The following is a 22,099-nucleotide window of genomic DNA, read 5'->3' on the forward strand; positions in this document are numbered from 1 at the left end:
CCGGTAAGAGCAGGTGGGATGAGAGCCCTCATCTCTGCTGCTGCTGCTGCTGCTCAAAGGTTGCCCCTGGAGCGAAGATGTCAGCTTTTTTTCCTTCACAGAGCTGGTTCAAAGTTGCTCTCCGGGGCAGGAGACGCTGGCCCAGCCCACCTCCAGCCCAGGACTCAGCATTTTGGGGATGCCAACATCTATGCTCCCCCTTTTTTCCTGCCAGGGGGCATCGAGCTGGACCTGAACCGCTTCCCCCGGGGAGCCAAGACGGCGAAGCTGTGCAGCCTGGAGATGGTGACGAACGAGGCAGAGATGCCCATGGTCTCCATCTTCAAGCAGAAGCGGGTGAAGGGCTGGTGGCCGTTGGTGGCCAGAGATGATGATGATGAGCTGGAGATCACCGTAAGGCTGGGGGAAAGGGAGGGATTTCGCATCCTGGGGATTGCGTTATTTGCAGGCACCCTCCACCTGCCTGGCACTTGCCTCTGTTCCCTCCGGTCCCCTCTGTCACCGTGTCTGGGGGGGTGTTGAGGTGGGGAGCATTGCCTCGGTCCCGGCACAACTCTCTGCTCCTTGCAGGGGAAAGTCGAGGCTGAACTGCACCTTCTGACGGCAGAGGAGGCAGAGAAATCCCCCGCTGGGCTGGCTCGCAACGAGCCCGACCCACTGGAGAAACCCAAGTAAGTAGGAAACCCCCACTGCCAAGCAGGCACCTGGGCTCCTGGGAGATGCTGGGGGGGGGTCCCGGGGGGGTGAGGAGGGGTCTCACAGGGGGATGTAGGAGTTGAGGGTCATGGGCAGAGCCATCTCCACTGACTCCCCCCGTTGCCTGCTATTCACTGCCCCGCTGCCTTCCCTTACTCTGTTCCTCCTCTGCCCCTTTTCTTGCCTCCATCCCTTTTCCTTGGCCTCCCACCACCTTCTCCTCCCCTCCAGTCCTCACCACCGGATTCCAGCTTTGACTGGAATCCTCACGAACCTGCATTACTCCAGCTGGCACATGTCGTGCTGACTTCTCTCATCCACCCTCCCGATCCTTGGGCTCCTCCACCCTGTGCGGGCTTACCCCGAGAAGGGACCCTGCACCTCCCTTTGCCCACCGTGTCCAGTGCCAGCCGTGGATCCCTTCTCGGTGGCCACGGCATTAATGATGGGCATTTGCTTCCCCTGCAGCCGCCCGGACACGTCCTTCATCTGGTTCCTGAACCCGCTCAAGGCCATCAAATACCTCATCTGCACGCGCTACAAGTGGCTCATCATCAAAATCGTGCTGGCCCTCTTGCTCCTCATGATGATCGCCCTCTTCCTCTACAGCATGCCAGGCTACATGGTCAAGAAGCTGCTGGGTGCCTGAAGGGTGGGAGCCTCGCCCGTGCCCCCAGCCCCACGGCGCAACCTTCCCCGGCCCCACGCCTTTCTCCTCCCCGCAGCCTCTCAGCAGCTCCGGGGGACGTCTCCTCCCTGCTGCTGCTGGGTCTCCTCTTTTGCGTTCCTCCTTTGCGGGTCCCATTTGTGGCTTTAGTCCCAGAGAGCTGGGGCTGGAGGGCGGCGGCGATCCCGAGGCCGCGCACCCCTCCGCGGGGCTGGCAGAGGTGCCCGGGTGGCTACTGCGGGGCTGGGGGTCTCGTAGACCCTCTGGGGCCGTGGCCAGTGCCCTCCCGGGGAGCTGAGCCCCAGGGGAAGGGGAGGCAGAGCTGGGGCTGCATCCAAAGGCTCTTTGGAGGGACAGACAGTGACAAGGCTGAAGCAGGGACCTGGGTGGGAGCAGCCGGGGCCACCCCAGCCCCACCAGTGTGGGGACGAGCCCCAGAGCAGCCCCGATGCCTGTGTGTGTTGTCGTCCCCCCCTCCCCGCCACCTGCCCTGTCCCTGCTCCGCTCATGGCTCTGGGGGTCTTTGCCCGTCCCACCACGGGGGACACCAGGCATCGCACCCCCACGGCTGCCGAGACCCCGCTGAGAGCCCTGGGGCTGGGCACGGGGCAGAGCCTGCCCTTCCCTCCCCACAGCTCTGGCAGAGGCAGGGAGGGCTCCAGCAGCTCCAACATCTGCCCGAGGTCACCGACCAGGAGAGGCTGGACAGAGGCTGGACAGCCCCGGGGCGCACAGGGAGACAGGGGCTCTGCCACAGCCTGAGCTCCCCGGGGCCTTCTCCGTTCTCTGCTGATTTGTTTTGGATTTCTGTGTATTGCGGCTGGAGTCTTTCTTCAGCATATCTCAGGGAAGGGCTCCTTTCTCAGCTCTCTGAAATATTCCGCTGCTGAAAAGCCGCCTTTCTCAGCTTGAAGTGTGCAAGACCCTCACTGAATAATCGACATCTCGGGGATGTTTTTAGGATACTTACCTTTTAATCAGTCAATAAAAATCAGCTTTCACTTCTGGGTTCTCCGCTGTGGTCTCACATGAGTGGGGCTCAGAGGGCTCGTCACCGGCTGCTTCTGCAGTCGAGCCCCTTCTCCTTCCCGCCGTCCGCCCCGCTGCTTCCCAGTCGCAGCCTCTTTTCCCGCTGCCTCTCCCCAGTCCCTGACCCATCGCAGCCTGGTCCCTCCGCAGCACGGGGATCAAACCAGCACGGCCCTGCCTTCCCCACCGGGCAGGAGGGCAGCCCTGCCTTGGGGACTACAGGGACAAGGAGGTGCAGGGAAGCCCCCGACCCTTCTCTCCATCCTCTGCCTGCTGCCCTGGGGCGGGGGGGGGGGGGGGGGGGGGGGGAAGCCTCCTCTTGCCCACCCTAGAAGAGAGAAAGGTGAAGAGGGACCCCAGGGCTCCATGTGAGCAGGAACCCCCGGGGCAGGGCGGGGGGGCTCTGGGCTCCAAACGGGGTCTCTGAGCAGCGGCATCGGGCGTCCCCGTCGCCAAAGCCGAAGCCGATTGCCCTCCGGTCCCCTCCACGGAGCTTCCAGCGCCTGTGGGGGGAACGTCTGGGCTGTGGGGGCTGCCACGGGTGGGACAGCGTGGACCCGGCAGCTCCCCTCTGTCTTCTCCCTCCTGGGCGATCCCCCGGCTCCCCGGCGCCAGCCTCGCCAGCTCCGGGATGCTCTGGGGGAGCTGAGCTCGTGGGGACGAGCCCAGCCCAGCGCCGCCCGTCACCCGTCGCACGGGTGAGCAACGCGGCGATGCAGGCTGGGGCGGGGAGAAGGAAAAGTGTCACCAGTGGAGCCGAGTTTTGCCGGGACGAGCTGCCAGCCAGCACAAACCAGGAGCAAAGCAGCAGCCGGGAGCGGGGAGCTCCTCCGCAGCCCCTCGCGGCACCGCCCCGGGGCTCCGGCACCGGGATGGCACCTGGACGGGAGCTGCTTCACCAAAAGGTACCCTCAGCGAGCACCCCGAGCCCAGCCCGACCCCGTGTCACAAGCTGAAGGGCTCCCCGGCCTGCGGGCGTGTAGAAACCGGGACCGTGGAGCCGTAGGATTCCCTCATACACAGAAGCTCCATCTCTACATTTCTCTACTCCGCCGCGCCACAAAAATCACCTCAAGCAAGCGTACCTGTGATTGACGAAGCGAATAGATATGCATCAAGCTGTTACAATTTACAATATTATTATCAGCAATCAATTTTATAGCAGTCATTATAGCGGCACTCAATAGCAACAATCACTAATAGCAGCAATCAAATACATATAACATTATGGATCACTACAGTCTTATCCCTAGTGAAGCAAACTTACAAATGCTATAACACCAGATATACTTGTGATAGATTACCTATAAGCACATATATATATATATATATTATAGATGTTTGCTATACCAAGCGTACCAGAGAGACCCCCCAAAGGGGACCCAACCATCCCAGAAAAGGCAGGACAAACCGAACCAAGAAAAGCCACGAAAATAAGCGGCTCTCCCGTCGGCGATGAGCTGTGTCGCGGAGCTCGGGGTCAGCCGGGCGTCCCCGGAAAACTCATAGCGAGTTTGTGCAGAGCTGTTTGGGAAAGGGAAAAGTCCGTGCAGCGTGGGAAGTTCTCAGCCGAGAGAAGCTCCATTTGGGTAAAAATTATGTCATTTTTATAATGGAGACGTAAGAGGGCGTAGGACACCAGCACTTCAAGCAGCCTTCAGTCTCCAGCCTGTACCTTCGGCACACATTGGTATGCTTTTCATTTCTATTTTTCACATGGAACAGCCAACAGATGGTGAGGTTTTCTGTTCTCTCTGACCAGTTTTTATTTTTCCGGACTATTTTCCTGTTGTCACAGTTAGAACAGCCAGCGGCAGCTATCGGTTCTTACTTTCTCGAGATGTTTCCCCCTTTTTCCAGACTATTTTTCACCTCTTCAGACCCGTAAGTTGCCGTTCCAGTTCCTTGGTTTTGTGCTTATCGGTGCCATCTCGGGACGTCTCTGGTTCCTCAGAGACACTTCAGAGATGCAGCTGCGCTGCTCAAGGATGCTCCCGGCTCCCAGGCCGAGCGCCCAGGCTGGCAGTGCCCGGGCAGGGCAGGCATCTTCTCAATCAATATTCCAGCAGACGTTTCCTTCTGTTCAGTAATTTTCTTCTGGCCCATAATTTTCTTCTGTTTAGCAATTTCCCCCTTCCAACCAGGTCGCCTTTACGGCCGCTCACGTCACCTCCCCAGCCTCACCCAGCTCCCTCCTGCTCTTGATTCACCAACTGCCTCACCAAAACTGGGCAAAATCAGGGGTTGGGTGCGGACGGGTCCCTCTCCGACACATCGCCCCGTCCCACGAGCCGCGTGGCGCGGGAGGCCCAGGGCACCAGGGGCTGTGGGTTTGACCCTGTTTTTTGGACCCAGTGGTTTTGAGAGAGGTTTGTCCTCCCTCACCAGCGCACCGGGGGGGGATGCAGGAATTCCTCCCGGAGAACCTGGTGAGTTACGGTCCAGGGAAGGGCCCGTGAGCTGGGTGGGGAACTGGCTGCACCCGGGAGGAGCTGGGAAACGGCTCCTTTTCAACCTGGCAACCCATCAGAAGGGCGGGGGGGGTGCCCCAGGGATCGACATTGGGCCCAACGCTGTTTCATCTCTTCGTAAGTGAGCTGGATGATGGGACCGAGTGGGCCCTGAGGAAGTTGGTCGATGATACCAAACTGGGAAGGGAGAGCTACGCTGCAGGAAGACCTGGCCAGGCTGGAAGAGTGGGCTAACAGGAACCTTCGGAAGTTCAACAAGCACAAGTAGAAGGTCTTGCACCTGGGAAAACCTCGTCCAGGAGCGCAGCCCAGGCTGGGATCTGCTCGGCTGGGGAGCAGCTCTGCGGAAAGGGAGCTGGGGGTCCCGGGGACACCAGGCTCAGTGTGAGTGACCAGGGTGCTGCTGCAGCGAAGGGAGTCAACGGGGTGCTGGGGCTGCATCAACGAGGGCATCACCCGCGGAGGTAAAGTCGTTGTCCCACTCTACTCAGCGCTTGCCAGGCCACACCTGGAATATTGTGTTCAGTTTTGGTCCCTGCTGTGCAAAAAAGCTGTGGCCAGGCTGGAGAGGGCCCAGAGAAGGGCCACGGAGATGTTCAAGGGACTGGGCAGCCACGTGGGGAAAGGCTGAAAGAACTGGGTTTGTTCAGCCTTGAGAAGAGAAGGTTTAGGGGAGAGCTTATCACCATCTTTTGGTATTTTAAAGGGTGGCTGCAAAGACGGAGGCTTCCTTTGTACAAGGAGTCGCGTGGAAAAGACGGGGGTTAACGGGTACAAGTGACTCCTGGGGAGATTCCGACTGAACACAAGAGGAAAATGTTTCACCAGGAGAACAATCAGCTGCTGGAATAATCTCCCCGGGGAAGGGGTGGATTCCCCAACTTCGGACACTTGTAAGATCCAGCTGGGCAAGGCGCTGGCCCATCTTGTGCTTTTGCCAGGAAAGGTTGGGCCACCTGGTCCTTGAGGCCCCTTCCAACCGGGGATTTGGGGATTCTGCCTCCCCCAGAGCCACAGAGACCCTCCGCAGGGTAAGGGCAGGAGCCAGCTCCGTCTCCCGCGGCGTTCCTGCAGCCCCGGGTCTCCCCGGCGCACACCAAAGGTGGGCGAACGTGCCGCGGGGCCGGCTCCTGCGCCGCGGGCAGCCAAAGCAGGCTGCGGCACCCCCATCTGCCCGTGGGGTAGCCCCCCTCGCCGGAGGACCCCTGGGGAAGGGTGCAAGAGCCTTCCTCCCCCCCCTCATTTGGGGAGGGCAGTGCCCACCCATGGGAGGGGAGCGGAGGGATGTGCGTGGAGCTGCCAAGCAGCACCAGGGCAGGGGGGGTACAGAGGGGGGGCTGTGGCTGGATAAATACGGGTGGGCAGGCAGCCGGGGTGCCCACGGCAGGCACAGCTCTTCCCCTCGATTAAGGGATGAATTAGTGAATCCTCGTGTTAGCCCGGTCTGTACAAAGGGGATCGAGTCCTTGCTTGCTTGCTTTCCTAATAAGCTCATAAAATAAAGTTTAATTTGCAGAGCACGTTGTCCTGTAAATCCGCGAGGTCCAAACAGACCATGACAGCAGCCTGCGCCGCCGGCACACGGTGTGCTGCCAAAACACTTCTGTTATGAACAATCCCTTAAGCACATTACACCTACCACAACAATCCTCTTAGCAGAAGCCGTTGAGGGGGCCGATAAAGGACGAGGCATCGCTTAAATATGCCCAGGCTTTGGCCCAGAGGGAAATTCAGGGAGCCCGGGGTCGGTGCCACGGCCCGAGGGTTTCAGAGCCGCTCGCTGCGAGGTCCCACGGGCGTGGGGGGGGGGGGGGACACAGCCGTGCCCCGGGGAGCTGCGGGATGCAGGGCAACCCCTTCGCTTGGGGAGCGAAACGCCTCCTGGGGCTGTTCCGTACCCACAATATCACAGTTTCCTGCCTTTCCCTAGAGAAATTCTTGCTGTTTTCAGCAGGAACGCCGGCGTGAGGGCTGGGCACCGGGAGGTCGCTGGGGACAGAGCGCCGCGGGGAGGAGCAGCAGAGCTGGGGGGGGGGTCCCCGGGCCCCGTGTCCCCGCGGAGGAAGGCAGAGCTTGTCCGACCACAAACTGGTCCTGGGCACGATGGCATCGATCCGAAGGGGGCACCGGGCACACGGTGAGAAGCGCGGGAGGGTGGCACCGGGGCTGAAACCCCCGCGGCCGCCAGCTCTGCTCTCCCTTCTGCCGAGCAAAGGGCACGGAGGGGGAATTCAGGGCACGGGACGCCAATCCTGCACCTCTCAGCCGGTTTGCTGCGGCCCTCGGGAGCTGCTGCAGTGGAAGCATTGCTTCCCACCCCAGGACATCAGCCTGGAGAGCTCTCGGCCCCGACTGAAGTCGCCACCGGGCCATTCCTCTCCATTTTGCCCCGTGTCACCCCTTGCCGGGCGCGCCTGGAGCGGCGCGCGCGGAGCAGCGGCTCAGCCCTCCACATCTGGCTGAATTCGGGTGCAAACTGCGCTGCCCCCCGCTCCCAGCCCCAAGAGCACCTGTTTGGAAGGGAGAAGGCAGCCCCGCTCCCCTTCCCCACCACTTGGCCACCCACCAGAGCAAGGGCCGTGTCCCTGGCCCCCTCCACAGTCCCCCGGGCCTGAAGGTGACCCAGGAGGGTCGTGACTCCGTTCGCCCCCGCTGCAAAAAGCCAGGCTGGGGGTCACAAGGATGTTCTTCCTAATTCCCGACCAAACCGGGTGTCTGGGGTCTCCTGCCCGGGGCCCCCGAGAGCAGCTTATTCCCCGGGAGCAGCCCCGGCCGCGCTGGCGCGGGGATAAGGAGGGGGATCACCCCGATTAACAGCGAAGCCGAGAGAGCCGAGAGCTCGCTGTGCTGGCAGGGAGCTTCGCTGGGGCAGAGCCGAGTCCTGACTTGTCAGGACAGTCAAGCCACGGCCAGGAAAACACCGGTTTCCAGCAACACCCAGCCTCCTCCCTCTCCCGGGGCACCTGAGCACCACAGCGGCTGAGCTGTGGTTGAAGCAGGTCACCATCCCGGTTTCAAGGAGGCAGGAGATGCAGCATCTCTGCCCGCTCGACGGTTTAAGCCGCTCATTTTGGGGCAGACCGTCCTCGGGAGCCCCGTGGCCACGGCCCCACGCAGCCCCAGCCCTCCGTGGAAAGGCAGCACCGACTCGACAGGCGCTTTAGGGATTTAATCGCTCGTGGGGGGGGGGCTCCCTGGTGCAGAGCAGGGCCTGCAGCGAGGACAGATCCAGACTCAGCTGCCCAAGGGACGGACCCTGCCCCGGGGCACAGCCTCGTGGCAAAAGGGGTGCAAAAAAGCCAAAGCCCGGAGAAGAGGGTGGCTGGGGAGAGGGAGGAGCCCTGGCGCCTGCCCTGGGGAGGTTGGAGGTGCCACCTCTTTCCCCCCCCGGCCCAAACTGTCACCCTACACAGGCAGGATGTCCCGTCAAGCTACCGGGGTGCACAATGGCTTCCAGGGACCCCGCAGTCAGCACCAGCTGCAGAAGAGGCAGAGCAAAGGGGACAAGAGTGCAAGCCCAGTGTTTCAGCTGAAAGAAGACGCTGCACCAGCACCCTGTACCATGGCCCAGGGTCCCATTAACCCAGGAGGGTGCCACGGGGCAGGCACAGCTTCCTCCCTGCCCTGTCCTCCCCCCGTGCTGCAGCCAGCTCCCTCCCTTCCCTCGAGAGCTTTCCCACCTCTGCCAGCGCCAGCCCAGCTGCTCAAACTGGGGCTGAAGCTCCAGCCCAGGCAACCGCTGCCCCAGCCCGGCCCCTGCTCAGCAGAACAGAAAAAAAAATAAAACAAAACAAAACCAAAACCAAACACCATTAAAAGGCTTGGAAAAATTTATTCTTTACTGAACTTTAACAGTTGGGTTTTTTTTCTGGGGGGTTGGTTTAAACACAATAAATATTTCAGTAATAGCATTTTACAGAGTGGAATCCGAACCCACTGCAGTACCTAAAGCCCCGGTGGCAGGGCTCTGGGGAAGCGGGGCAGCGCCGGCACAGCTGCTTCATCTCATCTGCATTTAGGGGCAACCCCGCTTGCTCGGCGCCGGTGGGGAGCCCGGCAGAGCCCCCCCCCCCCCCGAACCCCGGGGGAGCGAGGCTCCCGCTGACAGCAGCTCCTCGGAAGGGCTCAAGGAGGAAGGGACAGAACCAAAACCACCACACAAGCACCAAACGCGTCTTTCCCTGCATCAATTCCCAGCCCCGGGAACGGCGGCGGCACCGGCTTCCAGCCCCGCTGGGCCGGGGGGTCGGTGGCAAAAGGCTGAGTCCAGTTAGTGCCTCCAAACTTGTTTCTAGAAGGGGAGAAATAGTTTCTAGGCAGCACCACCAACTCCGTCCCCCTCCTGCCCAGGAAAAGGGAACGGCCACACGGCCACAAGCCTTCGAAGACGCGCTGCAGGGCTGAGGGGGAGCTCCCCGTCCTGCCCCAGTACCAGCGGAAGGAGCGCAGCGAGTCAGGTTTGCAGAGCCACCCCGGCGTTAAGGGTTGAGTCTGAAACGCTCAGGTTCGTGCCCTGGAGCCCCCCCCGGGCTGGGTTTGCTGCTGCTGCTTTGCTTTGCCTTTAGGTGCAGGGTTAGAAGCTGGAGAAGAGAGCGAGTCAGCACCGAGAACCAAAGCCAAAACCAGCCTGGACCCCCCCCCCCAATCCATCCCGAGGGGCTGGCGCCTGCACAAGGCGGACCACCACCAAAACCAGCACCCCCCTCAGCTGCCAGCTCGAGGGACAGAAGGGGCGACTCCGAAACGCTGCCGGGGTGGGGGGGAAGGTTTTGATTAACGAGGCCTCCAGCCTGAAGCGCAGCACCAGCTCCTACCGAACAGCCACCACGGCCGAGATGGAGGGCACCTCGGAGGGCCACCAGCGAATTTCACCCCCGAACCTCCACTCGTGGGGCAGGGCCACCCTGCCCACCTCCGGGGAGAGCAGCCCAGAGCCCTCTCAAGCCAGGCCTGACCACACCCGGATGGCCCAAAGGGTCTTCTACAAGCTACGAGACCTTTTCTAGAAGCTAAGAGGTAGCACCCACCGTGCCCATGCCCCACCGAGAGCAGCCTCCACGTCACCTCGGCCCCTGCCCCGACAAAGCGTGGCGAGGCAGAACTGGGGGGGGGGAGAAAGCAGGGTGAGCCAAGTTTGCAAGCCCAGGCCAGGGCAGCAGTTCTGCGTTAGAAAAGCGAAAAAAAAAATAAAAGAGCTTTTAGCCGACGCGGCTCCACCACCGCCGAAGCAAGGCTGACACACTGCACCGCAAGGTTTTGGGATGGGGGGGTGGAGGGGAAGGACTCCCCCCCCCCCCCCCTCCTCGAGCGAGCGATGCAGGCGAAGCAAAAAGGGAGAACTGGAAACAAGCCTCTGCTCCGGAGAAGTTCCTGCAGGTTGTGGAAGGACACAGAAACCACCCCCCCACACACACACACACACAGAGTTTTGCCGCAAGCTGAGGGGACCAGAGCTCAGCTACAGCTTGTGTTTGCACAAAAGACCAACTGGTCCCTTGGACAAAAAAAAAAAAAAAAAAAAAAGAAAGATCCGAGCTAGTTTCCAAAAAGCACTACTTCTCGAGACTCTCCAGGTCGATCACAAGCAGGCACAGATGCTCTCAGAGGAGAAGGTGCCTCGCTAGAACTGACCTGGCTGAGAGCGAAACAGCTCTCGGACCACAAACTGCAGGTGCTCGATGCACCCGGGAGGTCACACCAGGCCAGCTCTGTTTAAGGAGCTGAAATAAAGGCTTCCCGAGCCCCAGAAGCTCACGCTCACAACATTCTGCTCCCCCGACTCTGGCAAAGCCGCCGGGATCAGGTGGTTGGTGTTTACCAGCCGAGAGGCCGCTGCCGAGCCCCCCCGGGGCAGGAGAAAGAGGGGAGTTAATCGTGGCCGGGAGAGCAGGAACAAGCTGAGACCAGAGCACGGAGGTTCCTGGGTTCCCCGGTGTTCGTAAAGCTTTGCTTTCAGCGCGCCGGCCAGTTTTACCCGAACCCCAGGAGGTCCCAAACCTGCATCTCACCCTCAGCCCCGCTGGTGAATTCCCGCCCGAAGCCGCTGGATCGGCGCCTCGGGCAGGAACCGCAAGACCCAGAGGCAAAAGGCTGCAAGGGAAGGTGCCTCGAGCCCTGCGGGGACACGCTGGCGCGTCCCGAGCTCCCCCAAAAACCTGCTTCGGAGCAAAAAGCGCGGCGAGGACGAGGGGGGCAGCGCCGTCACCTCTCGCCACAGCACGAGGAGCTGCCCGGAGCCCCGCTGACACCCCAGCGCATCTCAGAGGGCTGCACCCCTCCCCGGACAGCTTGGTTATATATATATATATTTTTTTTTTTTTTTTTTTTTTTTTTTTCCTGGTAATACTCTGTCTTGAGATAAAATGTGCAAAACCGGTTTAGGAAAGCGTAGGACAGTCCTATCATCAACGCAGCAGGTCCATCGGTAATTAAGAGAACATGATTAACGGCATCGCTGGGGGGAGACGACACGGCCCAGCTCCCGGCGGAGGAGCGAGCCCACGGCCTCGACCCACGGCAAGCCCAGAGCCCAGCCACCGCCCTACCACCACCACCCTCAGGGGCTGTGAGGGAGGAATACATTTAATTTTAAGACTTAAACCCGTAATTATTAATAAATAGTTTGTTTCTCCGCGTGCCACACCCCAGCAGGGCAAGATGGTTCGGCCTTTCTGTTTGTTTCCATTCCCCTCCCAGAACCCGGGAGCAGAAATCACTGAATTTCTAACAGCCCAGACACACACACACACACACACACACACCCCCCCCCCCCGAGTTTTGCAGCAGCAGGAGTTGGGAACAGCCCCACGTGCACCGAGATCAGGTCTGCCCTCTCCTCCCTCTGCCACAAGCCCGGCAGCACTAGAGACAAGCAAGCCTGTTTCCCAGCACTGATTTAAGGAGATATTTTTCTAGCGTCAAGGTGCAATAAATTAAGGCACCAAAAATCCAGGACCCTCCAAAGATAAAGCCTGTGCAGAGAGGAAGCGGTTCCAGTTTTTGAGACGTTTCTCCTCCAGCACGACACGCCTCTGCGGGATTTCAGAGAGGAAGCCCTGCTTCCACAAGTATGTAACCTCAACAAAGGAGTTTTTTCGGGGCGCGTTCCGCGCCGGCTCAGGGCTCGGCGAGACGACAGGCAGCGCATGACCGCGACAAAGCGACATCCCAAGATTTAAGATCAGACAACTTCTCACAACGCCAGCACCCGCCCAGTCGCGCCAGTGGGAAGGGACAGGGCAACGCAGAGCTCCGGGCTCGGGACCCCAAAGCTCGGCTCAAAGCCCGAGGGAACAGCCCAGGTGGTCCCTGGTCCTGCAAACACACACGACGAGAAAGTGAATCACCCAACCTCCACTCTCTGTCAGTGCTGCCAGCACTATTTCACTACCCAAACACGTCCCACAGGCGAGTGTTGTGTCCCATTTTAAGATTCCCTGTAATTCTTGTGCGAGCATCACTTAAATTTATCTCCCTTCATAATTAATACATTTCATTAAATAGCAAGAGTCAAAAATTAAAGCGCAGCCCAATTAATTTGTACACTTGGTTTTGTTTGTTTTTTTGTTTGTTTTTTTTTTTTTTCTTTTTTCCCTCTGTACAACGTCAGTAAATTATATAGGAGTAAGCTACTTTATTAAATAAACTCTGAAAACCATTCGCCCCCTCTCCCAGATCAGCCGCCCCTCCCGGAGCCGGGAGCACCCGGACGTCCAGCCGAGCCCTCGCGGGACGTCAGCCCGGGCGAAGGTGCCAGCTCGCTCCTGGCAGGGCGTACCGTGACCAAAAAACCCTGACGTGGAGAGCTGCCCTCGGGATTTCAAGTCTCATAGCCTGCGTGACAATGATTCAAATTTACAAAAGGAGGAAAAAAAAAAAAAAAAATAAAATTAAAAAAAAAAAAAAAATGGCATTAAATAGTAGTTACAGTTTGAAGGTTTCCTAAAGCAGGAGGAGCCTTCACCTGCAGAAGGAAAACGCTGCGACCAAGCTTCTACGAACCACGTTGCACAATAATCAGTGTATAAGCGACTTTGTTCCCACGGTAGATTACATATGCACAATCTGCTGTGCTTGTTCGCTTCCGGATGCAGCCCTTCCAGAGCCTGGGTTTAAGCTACACTCTTCATTCAAGCACAGGTCTTCATTAAATAAAGTGAACAGAAAAGAAAATCAGCATTCAGTCTTCACCACCCCACTCTAACTCAATTACAAAAACAAGTTAAAAAAACCAAAAAAAACCAAAACAAAACAATGCAAACATGTCTTTTACAAATGGACAGTAAACGAATAGATCCCTGGATGGGACATGCAGGAGCTGGGGACAACGGTTCTGAAAAACAAAGTGATGTTTGGAAGGGACCCCACCGCACACACCGCCCCCGTGAGCTCCCTGAAACCGCACACGCAACCCGCACGGCGCTTCATTAAGGCGCTTCTCTGAGCGGGGGGGGGCGATGCGCAGGCCGAGCTGCTGCAACAGGAGCGGCCCCCCGGGGGGCAGAGCCCCCCCTGCAGCAGCAAATTCACCCCGGTGGGAAGAGGAGGCAGTCTGGCTCGGCTTTAGGCTGCTGGAAGCCACTTTCTGCTGCAGATGGGAGCCCAGACCCCGCTCCCACGCGCACGGCCGAGACGTGGTCCCAGGTCCCCACCAGCTCGAGCGGGGGGGGGGGGGGCAGAAGCCACCTTCCTGCTTTTACAGGAAGCTGAGCCCTGGTTTTCGAAGCCCACCCCAAGCAGAGTATTACCAGAAGTTCCGTGTGGTGTTCTTTTTTTAACGCCCCCCTCAACAAAAAAAAAAAAAAAGAAAAAAAAAAAAAAAAAAAAGGTGCAAATGTTTGCCCAAATAGGTGAATGCAGGGAGGCAGGACAGAACGTGGGAGAACTGTCACCACCTGCTCCCTAAGCACCAGCCCGGGAGCGGGGCTGTCCCGCGGGATTAAGGGACAGACGGGAACTCCCCCGACCACCAGGATGTTCCCCCGACCTTGTAGAAATCAGCCGTCCCGTTGGGTTTTGGTGACGGGTCAAAACGCTTTGCTCAAGTAAAGTCATTTCCTCCCCCGACCGGCTTTACCTGAGCAAGAGCTGGAGTCTGAGGTTGAGCTGGGGACGTTCACCCGGTCGGATATACGGGAGTAGCGACCTGGAAGGCCACCCTCCTCGCCCAGTTCCACCCGAAAGCCAAAACTTGCATTTGTCCAACAGCAGCAGGGGCTGCCCTGTACCAGCCCTGCCCTGGCTGCACCGGATACCGTGCGTACTTTGCCCTGATGTCTGTCCAGAGGATAGGTTTAAGATCTGTGGCGATGGTTGAAGTATTTACAGGTATTTGCAGCGGTTATTTACAGTCCTTCTGCAGACCGCAAGCCGATTTTCTCTTCTTCCACTCCTAGTCAATCTGGCGTGGGCTTCTTTAGCGAGAAGGGCCGTATATTGAAGTGCCTGCTCAGCTGGCTCACCTGGGGACAGGGCAGACGACACGACGGGGTTAGCAAGGCTCAGAGGGATGAGGAGGAAAGCAGGCAGGGCACCACGGCAGTTCCCCGCACGGCCGACAAAGCCCCTGGCACCCTCCTGCACCCATTTTCCCCACCCCACCCGCTCCCCCCCCCCACCCCCGGGGCGCAGAAGATGCGGACCGTGGTGTGGTGGGATGGGGCCAGCCGGGCACGTGGCCCAGCAAAGGTGCAGCCTTGCTGCCGCCTTCCCAAAGCTCCCCAAGGTAGAGCCTGGTCTAACCGGGAGCAGGCTCCCCGTCATCCCTGCCCTCCTCAGGGGCAGGAGGGCAGCAACAAGCCCAGGCACACAGGATTTTACCTTGCGGTACTGTTCTCTCTCTGCCCCTCCCAGTAACATTAATCTGATCATCTCTGATATCTATGTATTTACAACAAAAAAAAAAAAAAAAAAAAAATCACTCCCTGAATCCACTTGCAATTCAAACTGGAGCATTGACCATGAAGACACACACAGGAGGGTTACAGAGAGGAGGGGAACCCAACGCCAGGTTTTGGATAATCAGGCCCCTTTTACACCGGTCTTTGGAAGAAGCTTTCACCACCTCCTTTGAGGACATGAGGAAACCACAGAGAGCTGCACCAGGAAACAAGCTTTCAGGGGTGGTTTCAGAGAACTGGGGACAGGAGGATAGAACGGACGGTGTGTCACCGGCATCCGGTGACTGCACCAGAGGCCGAGCTGGGCAGAGGGTTTCTTCCCAGTCGTTCCTCCCAGATTCAGAGCAGTTTGGGATTATGTCTCGGCCACAGAGCCTTAAAAGGCTCTTCAGCTCAAAGTTCCTTTTATCCTGGAAGAGGAGACTGTGCAGATGGGCCCCTGGATATCTGGAGGGGGGGGATGAGGGGAAGACAAGCTCAGGGGAGCAGAGCCCCGGGAAGCTCTCTGGATGGGCAGGAGGATTACACCATCCAGTCGGTCCCCATCTCCAGCCACGATTCCAAAACCAAATTTATTTAAGCTGCTTAGCTATTCAAATCCTTCTCGCATAGAAGCCTCATTACACTAATTGGAAAGACAAGACAACCTGGCTATTACTTCTTGGCTGTAATTACAGTTCAGACTTGACTCTGGAGGCTCCACATTAGAGCTGGGCTTCCCAGGGGACAGGGCTTCCTGAGGAGGGTGAACGCACGTGGCAGGGGACACCGGGTCCCTTGTCCTCATCCCTCAGCAGCTTCCTGGGCCACTTCTAATGGGACTCTGTCTCCTCTGAGTCTGTTCTGTCTCTTAATCAAAACTCAGGGAGTCAGGCAGAGCTGGCACAGAGCAAGGGGAGCGAATCGGTCCCCGGATACACACAGCCCTTGCAGCGGGGCTGAAGCACTGCAGCTGCAGCATCCCCACTTTCCCTAGCAGGGGCATCCCCCCCTCGACCATGGCTCTCCCAGTGACTCCGGCGCAGGGCGCCTCAGCGAAGGTCGACCACCAAAGCAACACCAGCAGCAGTTTAACTTTTCATCCTAAGGCTCCCCCCCCCCCCCCGTTAAGCACTCCCAGCTGACGCACAGACACGGGATCTGCTGCTCTGGGTGGCTACTGGAGCTGCCCTCCCCACTGCCCCGGGGCGCGGGTCACCCGTGCTGGCTTTACATCCAAGCTGGTCACTGAGCTGCAGCGGCAGCCAGGAGGAGTTAAGCAGGGCAGCAGAGATGCAAACACTCGTTTCAAACTAATCTCCAGTCTGACAGACACCCCCCCCCCCCAGTCACACATCGTGTGAAGCTTGTTTCAAACCCCCCCACGGCAGCCCGCCCAAGCCTCTCGCAAGGCAGTCAGCTCGAGTTTCCCTGTGGTGACAAGACGGGGCGCGACGCAGCGAGCCGTTCCCCCTGACGCTCCCGTGCTGAAGCGGGGTATTCTCTGCCCCAAACAGCACCAGCCCCCCCCCCCCCCCCAAAGCCTGCGGTCAGAGTGAGCCCACCTACCACGACCACCCCGTAGTGGATGTGTGCCAGGGTGAGGAAAGCAGTTAGCAAGTAGAGGAGAAGCGTTTCGCTGTTCGGCGCGAGGCCGGACATCACCACGAAGAGCGCCGCGGCGATGGGGAGCAGCATCCAGTTGAGAGGCTGGCAGCGGGTGCTGCTCATCTGACAGACGATCAGTTGGCACTGCGGGAGGAGAAAGCTGTCAGAGCTTGCACCCAGCACCGACTCCGCAAGCCCAGAGCTGTCCCCAGCGCGGAGAGGACGGTCGCACGTGTACCGACCGTCTCCACGTACAACTACCGCCGTGCAGTTTCCCCGAGTTTCTCACTTGGGATCTCTCTTTGCTTTAGAGTTCCTGTGGGACGCACGGAGCAAAGCCTCGTGGGGCAGGGAGGTAAGAGGGAAAGAGGCATCAAGGGCGTTTTTAAAAGAAAAAGGAATTCCCCTTGAGCTGACTGAGCTGTACCAGCGTTACCTGCGCAATCAGCACAAAAATCTCGCCAAGCAGCAGCGTCAGCTGCTGGACCCAGGGACACACAGAGCTCTGCCACACGGCTGAGGTGACGAGCAGAAGTGCCTTTGGTAAGGCCCCAAGCAAGCACAGCTGCAGTGGGCAGCTAAAGCGGATTTTGACAAAAGCTTTAGTCCCTCACGTTTTAAGTTTACCCCAGAAAAGGAAGCAGGAACTCCTTTCCTATTAGCAGTTTGCTATTCACAACGCAGAGGACGCATGTGTGTGTAAACACACTCAATTTAGCTAATTCTCCACTTTCTCAAGAGTGAGAGCTGCGGCACAAAATCCGCAGACCCCAAACCCCATCTACTTTCCCATTTGCTCTTTCAACCCTAGCAGAACAGTGAAGCTGTTAAGTTAATCTTCACATCTCCCTTCTCTCCTCCCATCTGAGCTGCTCTCTCTCTTCCTGCCTCCCAAGCGTCCTGGCAGGCTTCACACTTCCCAGGGGATGGACTGGAGCACGAAGCAAAATCTCCTTACAGAAATATTAGCGAAGGCTGTTCCAACCATGAAATAGAAGAGCCTGGGATGCACCTCCAGGATGTCTGTCGGGGACATGAAGATCCACGTGGTGCAGAGCAGGAACAGCAACACTGGGGATACCAGTGGCAGCATGATTTCATACACAGAGTGGTGCTTCAGGGTGTTATTTTTATAGGCCCTGAAAGGCAAAGACAGACACGAAAATCCGTGGAACCACGGCTGAGAAATACCTGCTCCCTGCCTTCAGCAGAGGGCTGCAAAATCTCCCCGGCCGGTCTGCCGCTCAGAACTGCCGGTATCGGTCATAACCACAGCCAGACGAGGAAGATGCACACCACACCTTCATCGTTAGCCCAAAACCCTCCCAAATTACAGCAGCACCCGCTCGTCTGGCGCTCTGGGTTGTGACCAACAGGGCACGAGCCCACAAAAACTGGGAGGCCCTGCTGAGCAGGCTGCCAGCCCCGCTCCTCCCAGTGCACCCTGCAAACTGGGACCTGCTGGTTCCTCAGAGCCACTCTGCCACCCTAAAAAACAGTCGCCTGAAAACTAAGGAAACCAAGTTCTAAGAGGCTTTGGGGGCCCTGGCAACGATGCTGGTGGAGGGAGAGAGGCCTGAGGACAGGAACTTACCTGTAGAAGTTATACAGGCTCATCGGCAGCGTCACTGTGAGCGCGCAAGCTGGAAGAGAAAGAGCCCCGTTACTACCCCCCCCGAGAGAGGGAGACCATCACCTGCACCCCACAAACGGGCAGGTGGTTGTCCTCTGGTTTAAGCTGCTTGCAATAAAATTAGCTCAGAGGTGCCCCGAGAACAGCTCAGCGCATATAAAGATAGGTGCTCGTGATTCTGGTTCAAGAGCTGTAATTATGGGTTAAGGTCTGCCATAAATTAAAGACATTTCAATTTTAAAGTTGCATAAATGAGCCCAGTATTATGCTTGGAACAGCTATAAAGTTTCATTATAACACTGTCTTTCATGAGACATGAGGCGAGTTCAAACGCCACAAGGGACGTGGCTGTGCACAAGTTTTCAGGCTTCATAGTAAATCCAATTTGCCGTTTCTCCCACTGGGAGCAAGCATTCTGAGCTCCCGTTGCGCAAAAAAAGTTCTTGTCATTTAACTTGACAAACAATCCAAAAAGTCTCAATAATTTTGAAAAAAAAATGTAAACCTCGATGGGGAACATCATCTGCTACACCCCAACCTGTGAGAGTCTATCACCACCCTTCCCATGTTTATCTAGCAGCAGGCGTTTTAACAGAGCTGTAAATATTCCTGCTTTTACTAACCGAGCTCCTATCCAAGCGCACAAATCCAGCCAACATGGGCATCGCGCTCTGTTTCATGTAAGAAAACTGCATTTATTATTCATATGTTCGCTTAGACGGTTGCCAAAAGAAAGCTCAGAATAACCACCTGGTTAAGAAAAGCGCAAGCATTACATTGAACAGAATTCAAGACATATTGACTTGAAATTAAGTAGCTACAATTAACCCCTAAAGAAAAGGGCGCGGACTCAGAAAAATTAAAAGGAGCAAGAAACCAAATTGCATTAAGGACAGATCTCCCTGCTAAGCTTCTCCTGCATTACTCTCCCCTTGGCAGTAGCTTGTTCTGACTGACCACTGGAGAGAAAGGCTGGGGTGGTTTCTTTTTTTAATTTAATTTTTAGATGAGTGGATGCAGGCCAGCCTCCCCAGGCAGCAGAGTGCTTTTCCCCACCTCCGTGGCTGTAACCCCCCCCCTCTAGCAGCAGCCCCAGCTGCAAAATGGAACCCCAGGCACCGAAGTAAGTGTGCTCTGCAAACACCCCAAGCACTCGGAGGGGAGGCTCCTTGCTGGCTCCCAGCACCCACTCATGCACCAGGCTGCATTTTATCCCCTAAAAAAAGACTCACGTTGTGGATCAGGTTTGGTTTGGGCTATTTTGTTTTTGGGTTTTTTTTGTGGTTTTTTGTTTGTTTGGGTTTTTTTTTTTTGGTTGGTTGGTTGGTTTTTTGGGGTTTTTGTTTTGGTTTTTTTTGGGGGGGGGGGGGGGGGTTGTTTGTTTTTTTTGTTTGTTTGTTTGGTTTTTTTTAAACAAACTGCTTCCCTTGGGCAACACATAGCTGTGCTGCCGGAGTGCTGGACTATCTGAAGGAGACTTCTTTTCACGCGCTCGCAGTTCCCAGGCACGAGGGGGTCTCCTGTTTAGCACCCAGGAGCTGTTAAACTCCAGCTGCCTCCCAGCCCCCTGGCACACCCAGCCCCCCCCAGCACCCTCAACCCTCTGCCACTGGGGGCCAGGGACCATTCTGCATCCAGCCACACAAACCCTTAGCCCCGGGCTGATCCCCCCCCCCGAGCAGCAGCACACACTTATCCCCTCAGGATTGACCCAAAATACATCCGAGGCATGAGCACAGCGCCCCACTTCCTCGCTTTTTCGGTCAGCACAGACCCAGGCACGCTGGAGTTACCCTCTGCAAAGCAGCTGTGCAGAAGACAACCCTTTGAAATCCTGGGAAAGGGCAGGCTGCGAGAACACCCTCAATTAGTCACTTCAGTAACAGCCTACAGGAGCTTTCATTACAGCACACAGAACAGCTTTATCATATAATTAAGACATTGGGTTTCATTAAAAAGGTGGAGTTTAAAAGACAGGCTTCAACATGGAGTTTCTTACCAATAATCATTGCAGTGAATAGGTCTCTATATAAGAAATTAAACAGGAAAGGTGCATACCAGGCCTCAACTCCCACAATGGCTGTCACTATGTAGACAATTGAAATGGTCTGAAAGAAAGCACAGGACAAGCAGGCGTGAGCAACCAGGCAGGCAAGGTGGCAGCACCCGGCCCGGCAGCTCCGCTTCAAGCTACATCACATTCAGTTCTCCCCTCCGGCAGGAGGGAGAAAAATTTAAAAAAAAAAAAAAAAAAAAAATCCACAAACATCCCATGTTTGGTCTAAGAAGTGTAGCAGCTGAGCGGCTGAGGAGGCGATGACCAGAGCCACTGAGCAAGGATGCCCTCACGTAGCTTGAACTCACGAGACGCCTGAAGCACGAGAGAGGTTTCACACAAGTTGCAGTGACCTTGGAGGGTTTGTCTGGGGACTCTCTTATCCATCTGGTGAAGCAATTACAGGGAAAAAGCTAACAAAGGATATTTCAGTTTTAATAATAACGCCGAAGCTGGGTGAAGCACTCTGCAGAGTAGCTTAGCCCTCCACCCCCTGCCTCTCTGCAACAGGCAGAGATCTGAAAGCGTGCGGGTTAAGCAATGCTTTTGGAGAAAGGGGTCAGAGTACAGGCAGAGGGCAGCAGTTACAGTCTCCTTTTACCAGCAGAGACGATTATCACAATTAATGCAGCTGCATTCATTGAACTCTCCTTCCAACTTGCTGCATTTCCCACCCAGCAGCCGGTAAGCCAGAAGCGGTGCCGCCAGCCTGCCCGCTGGCTGGCAGTAAAGGGGAACCCTATCACCCAGAGCTTGCTCCCCGTTCCGACGGGCTCTCCAGAAAGACCTTCCTGCAGGAAAGTCCCTCGTGAGAGATGAGAGACGGACCACTTTCCTGCAGAGAAGTCCTTCGTGCGAGAGGGATATACCAAAGGGTCCATCCCCATCAGTCTCCACATCGACTGCCCAGCCACCATGGTACAGAGAGGCACCTCCCCAGGAACCTTTGCTCCAGGCACGAGCGATTAACACGCCAATTAGTCACTTTGCTATATTTTGGCACACATCCTGCTAGTACCAAAAGGTACCCCAAGCTTCTAGACTTGAATTTACCTACACTGGTATAACGCAGGAAAGTAACTAGAGCAATGATTTAGGTGGCCAAAACACGCATCTCGGGCCAGCAGAAGCCAGGTGGCGGAAACGCAAGGCAATCTCCATTCTTCAAGCCTTGCTTTTTGTGGAGAGTGCACCTAACAAAAGCTACTCGGGACAAAATAAAAACCCCACCACGCAAACCTCCTCGGACTTAATGGTTTTGAGCAGTTCGACCCTGACACCCCACGACCCCACCTCACTAAAGCAATCAGAGCGCCAAGTGGCGCAAGCAGCCGTGGAGAGCTCTCCTCCTCCACAACGCCCGGAGCCAGGCTGAAGGCACCCACCTCCAGCGAGCGGTTTACGGGGCTTTGGGCACGGTAGCAGAGCTGCATGCACCCACCCCTCACACACCTCCGTGGGCACACCCACAGCCCGGGCAGGCTGGAAGTTTATCGAGCTTCTGCTGAAGCAGAGCGGCGTGTACTTACCACCTGGCTGATGTCATATCCCCAGGGCAGGAAGAGGATCCCCGTGTTATACTTCTCCCAGTGGGAGAGGATGAATGAGAACAAGACCACCCATAAGAGGAGGTAGAGAACGAAGACACTGACACCCGTGGAGCCCCGTCCAAAGGTGGAGTAGACTGTCACGACAAAGTATACGCAGGCCCAGCTGTCCAGGCCGTGATCAAAGAGCTCTCCCAGGGGCGTGCTGGAGTTGGTCCGGCGAGCCTGTTTCCCGTCAACACCGTCTGGGAAGAGGAGGAGGAGGAGAAATGGGGAGTTTTGCTGGACGTGAAGCAACGGGCCAGCTTGCAGCTGAGGAAGTGCAGGCAGTCAGCGAACAGCAGCTTTCACCACCTCCATCCTGTCGTGGGGCGTGCGCTTCCCACCCCCCTGCTCTATTTTGGACTGAAAAATGCAACAGTCTGACAAGATTATATTAAAGTGGACCGAAGACAGGGTTTCGCAATTCGTCTCGCAGTTCCAGCATCCTCCTTCCACATCAGCTGCTCTGAGA

The 22,099-nt window shown here is 57.1% G+C and overlaps 2 protein-coding genes across 8 annotated transcripts in view; one reads left to right on the forward strand and one right to left on the reverse strand.

Annotated features, from left to right (window-relative positions):
• The window catches only part of OTOF (otoferlin), a 113,649-nt gene extending 111,281 nt beyond the window's left edge, over positions 1-2,368 (forward strand). For all 6 annotated transcript variants that reach the window (XM_042803000.1, XM_042803001.1, XM_042803002.1 and 3 more), the window contains 3 exons: positions 215-393; positions 571-671; positions 1,165-2,368. In XM_042803000.1, coding sequence (XP_042658934.1) covers positions 215-393; positions 571-671; positions 1,165-1,345 — 461 coding nt within the window. In that variant the 3' untranslated portion in view covers positions 1,346-2,368. The remainder of the gene's footprint in view (positions 1-214; positions 394-570; positions 672-1,164) is intronic.
• Positions 2,369-8,893: 6,525 nt separating this feature from the next.
• The window catches only part of SELENOI (selenoprotein I), a 33,715-nt gene continuing 20,509 nt past the window's right edge, over positions 8,894-22,099 (reverse strand). The window contains exons 5-10 of one of the 2 annotated variants that reach the window (XM_042803047.1): positions 21,568-21,830; positions 19,982-20,090; positions 17,944-17,992; positions 17,308-17,488; positions 16,311-16,493; positions 8,894-14,324 (exon numbers count right to left, since the gene is read on the reverse strand). In XM_042803047.1, the coding sequence (XP_042658981.1) occupies positions 14,208-14,324; positions 16,311-16,493; positions 17,308-17,488; positions 17,944-17,992; positions 19,982-20,090; positions 21,568-21,830 (902 nt within the window). In that variant the 3' untranslated portion in view covers positions 8,894-14,207. The remainder of the gene's footprint in view (positions 14,325-16,310; positions 16,494-17,307; positions 17,489-17,943; positions 17,993-19,981; positions 20,091-21,567; positions 21,831-22,099) is intronic. The other variant, XM_032986555.2, reaches the window with a different exon arrangement.

Source organism: Tyto alba, unplaced genomic scaffold (genome assembly GCF_018691265.1).
Source record: "Tyto alba isolate M040663 unplaced genomic scaffold, T.alba_DEE_v4.0 Super-Scaffold_40, whole genome shotgun sequence".
Lineage (NCBI taxonomy): Eukaryota > Metazoa > Chordata > Aves > Strigiformes > Tytonidae > Tyto > Tyto alba.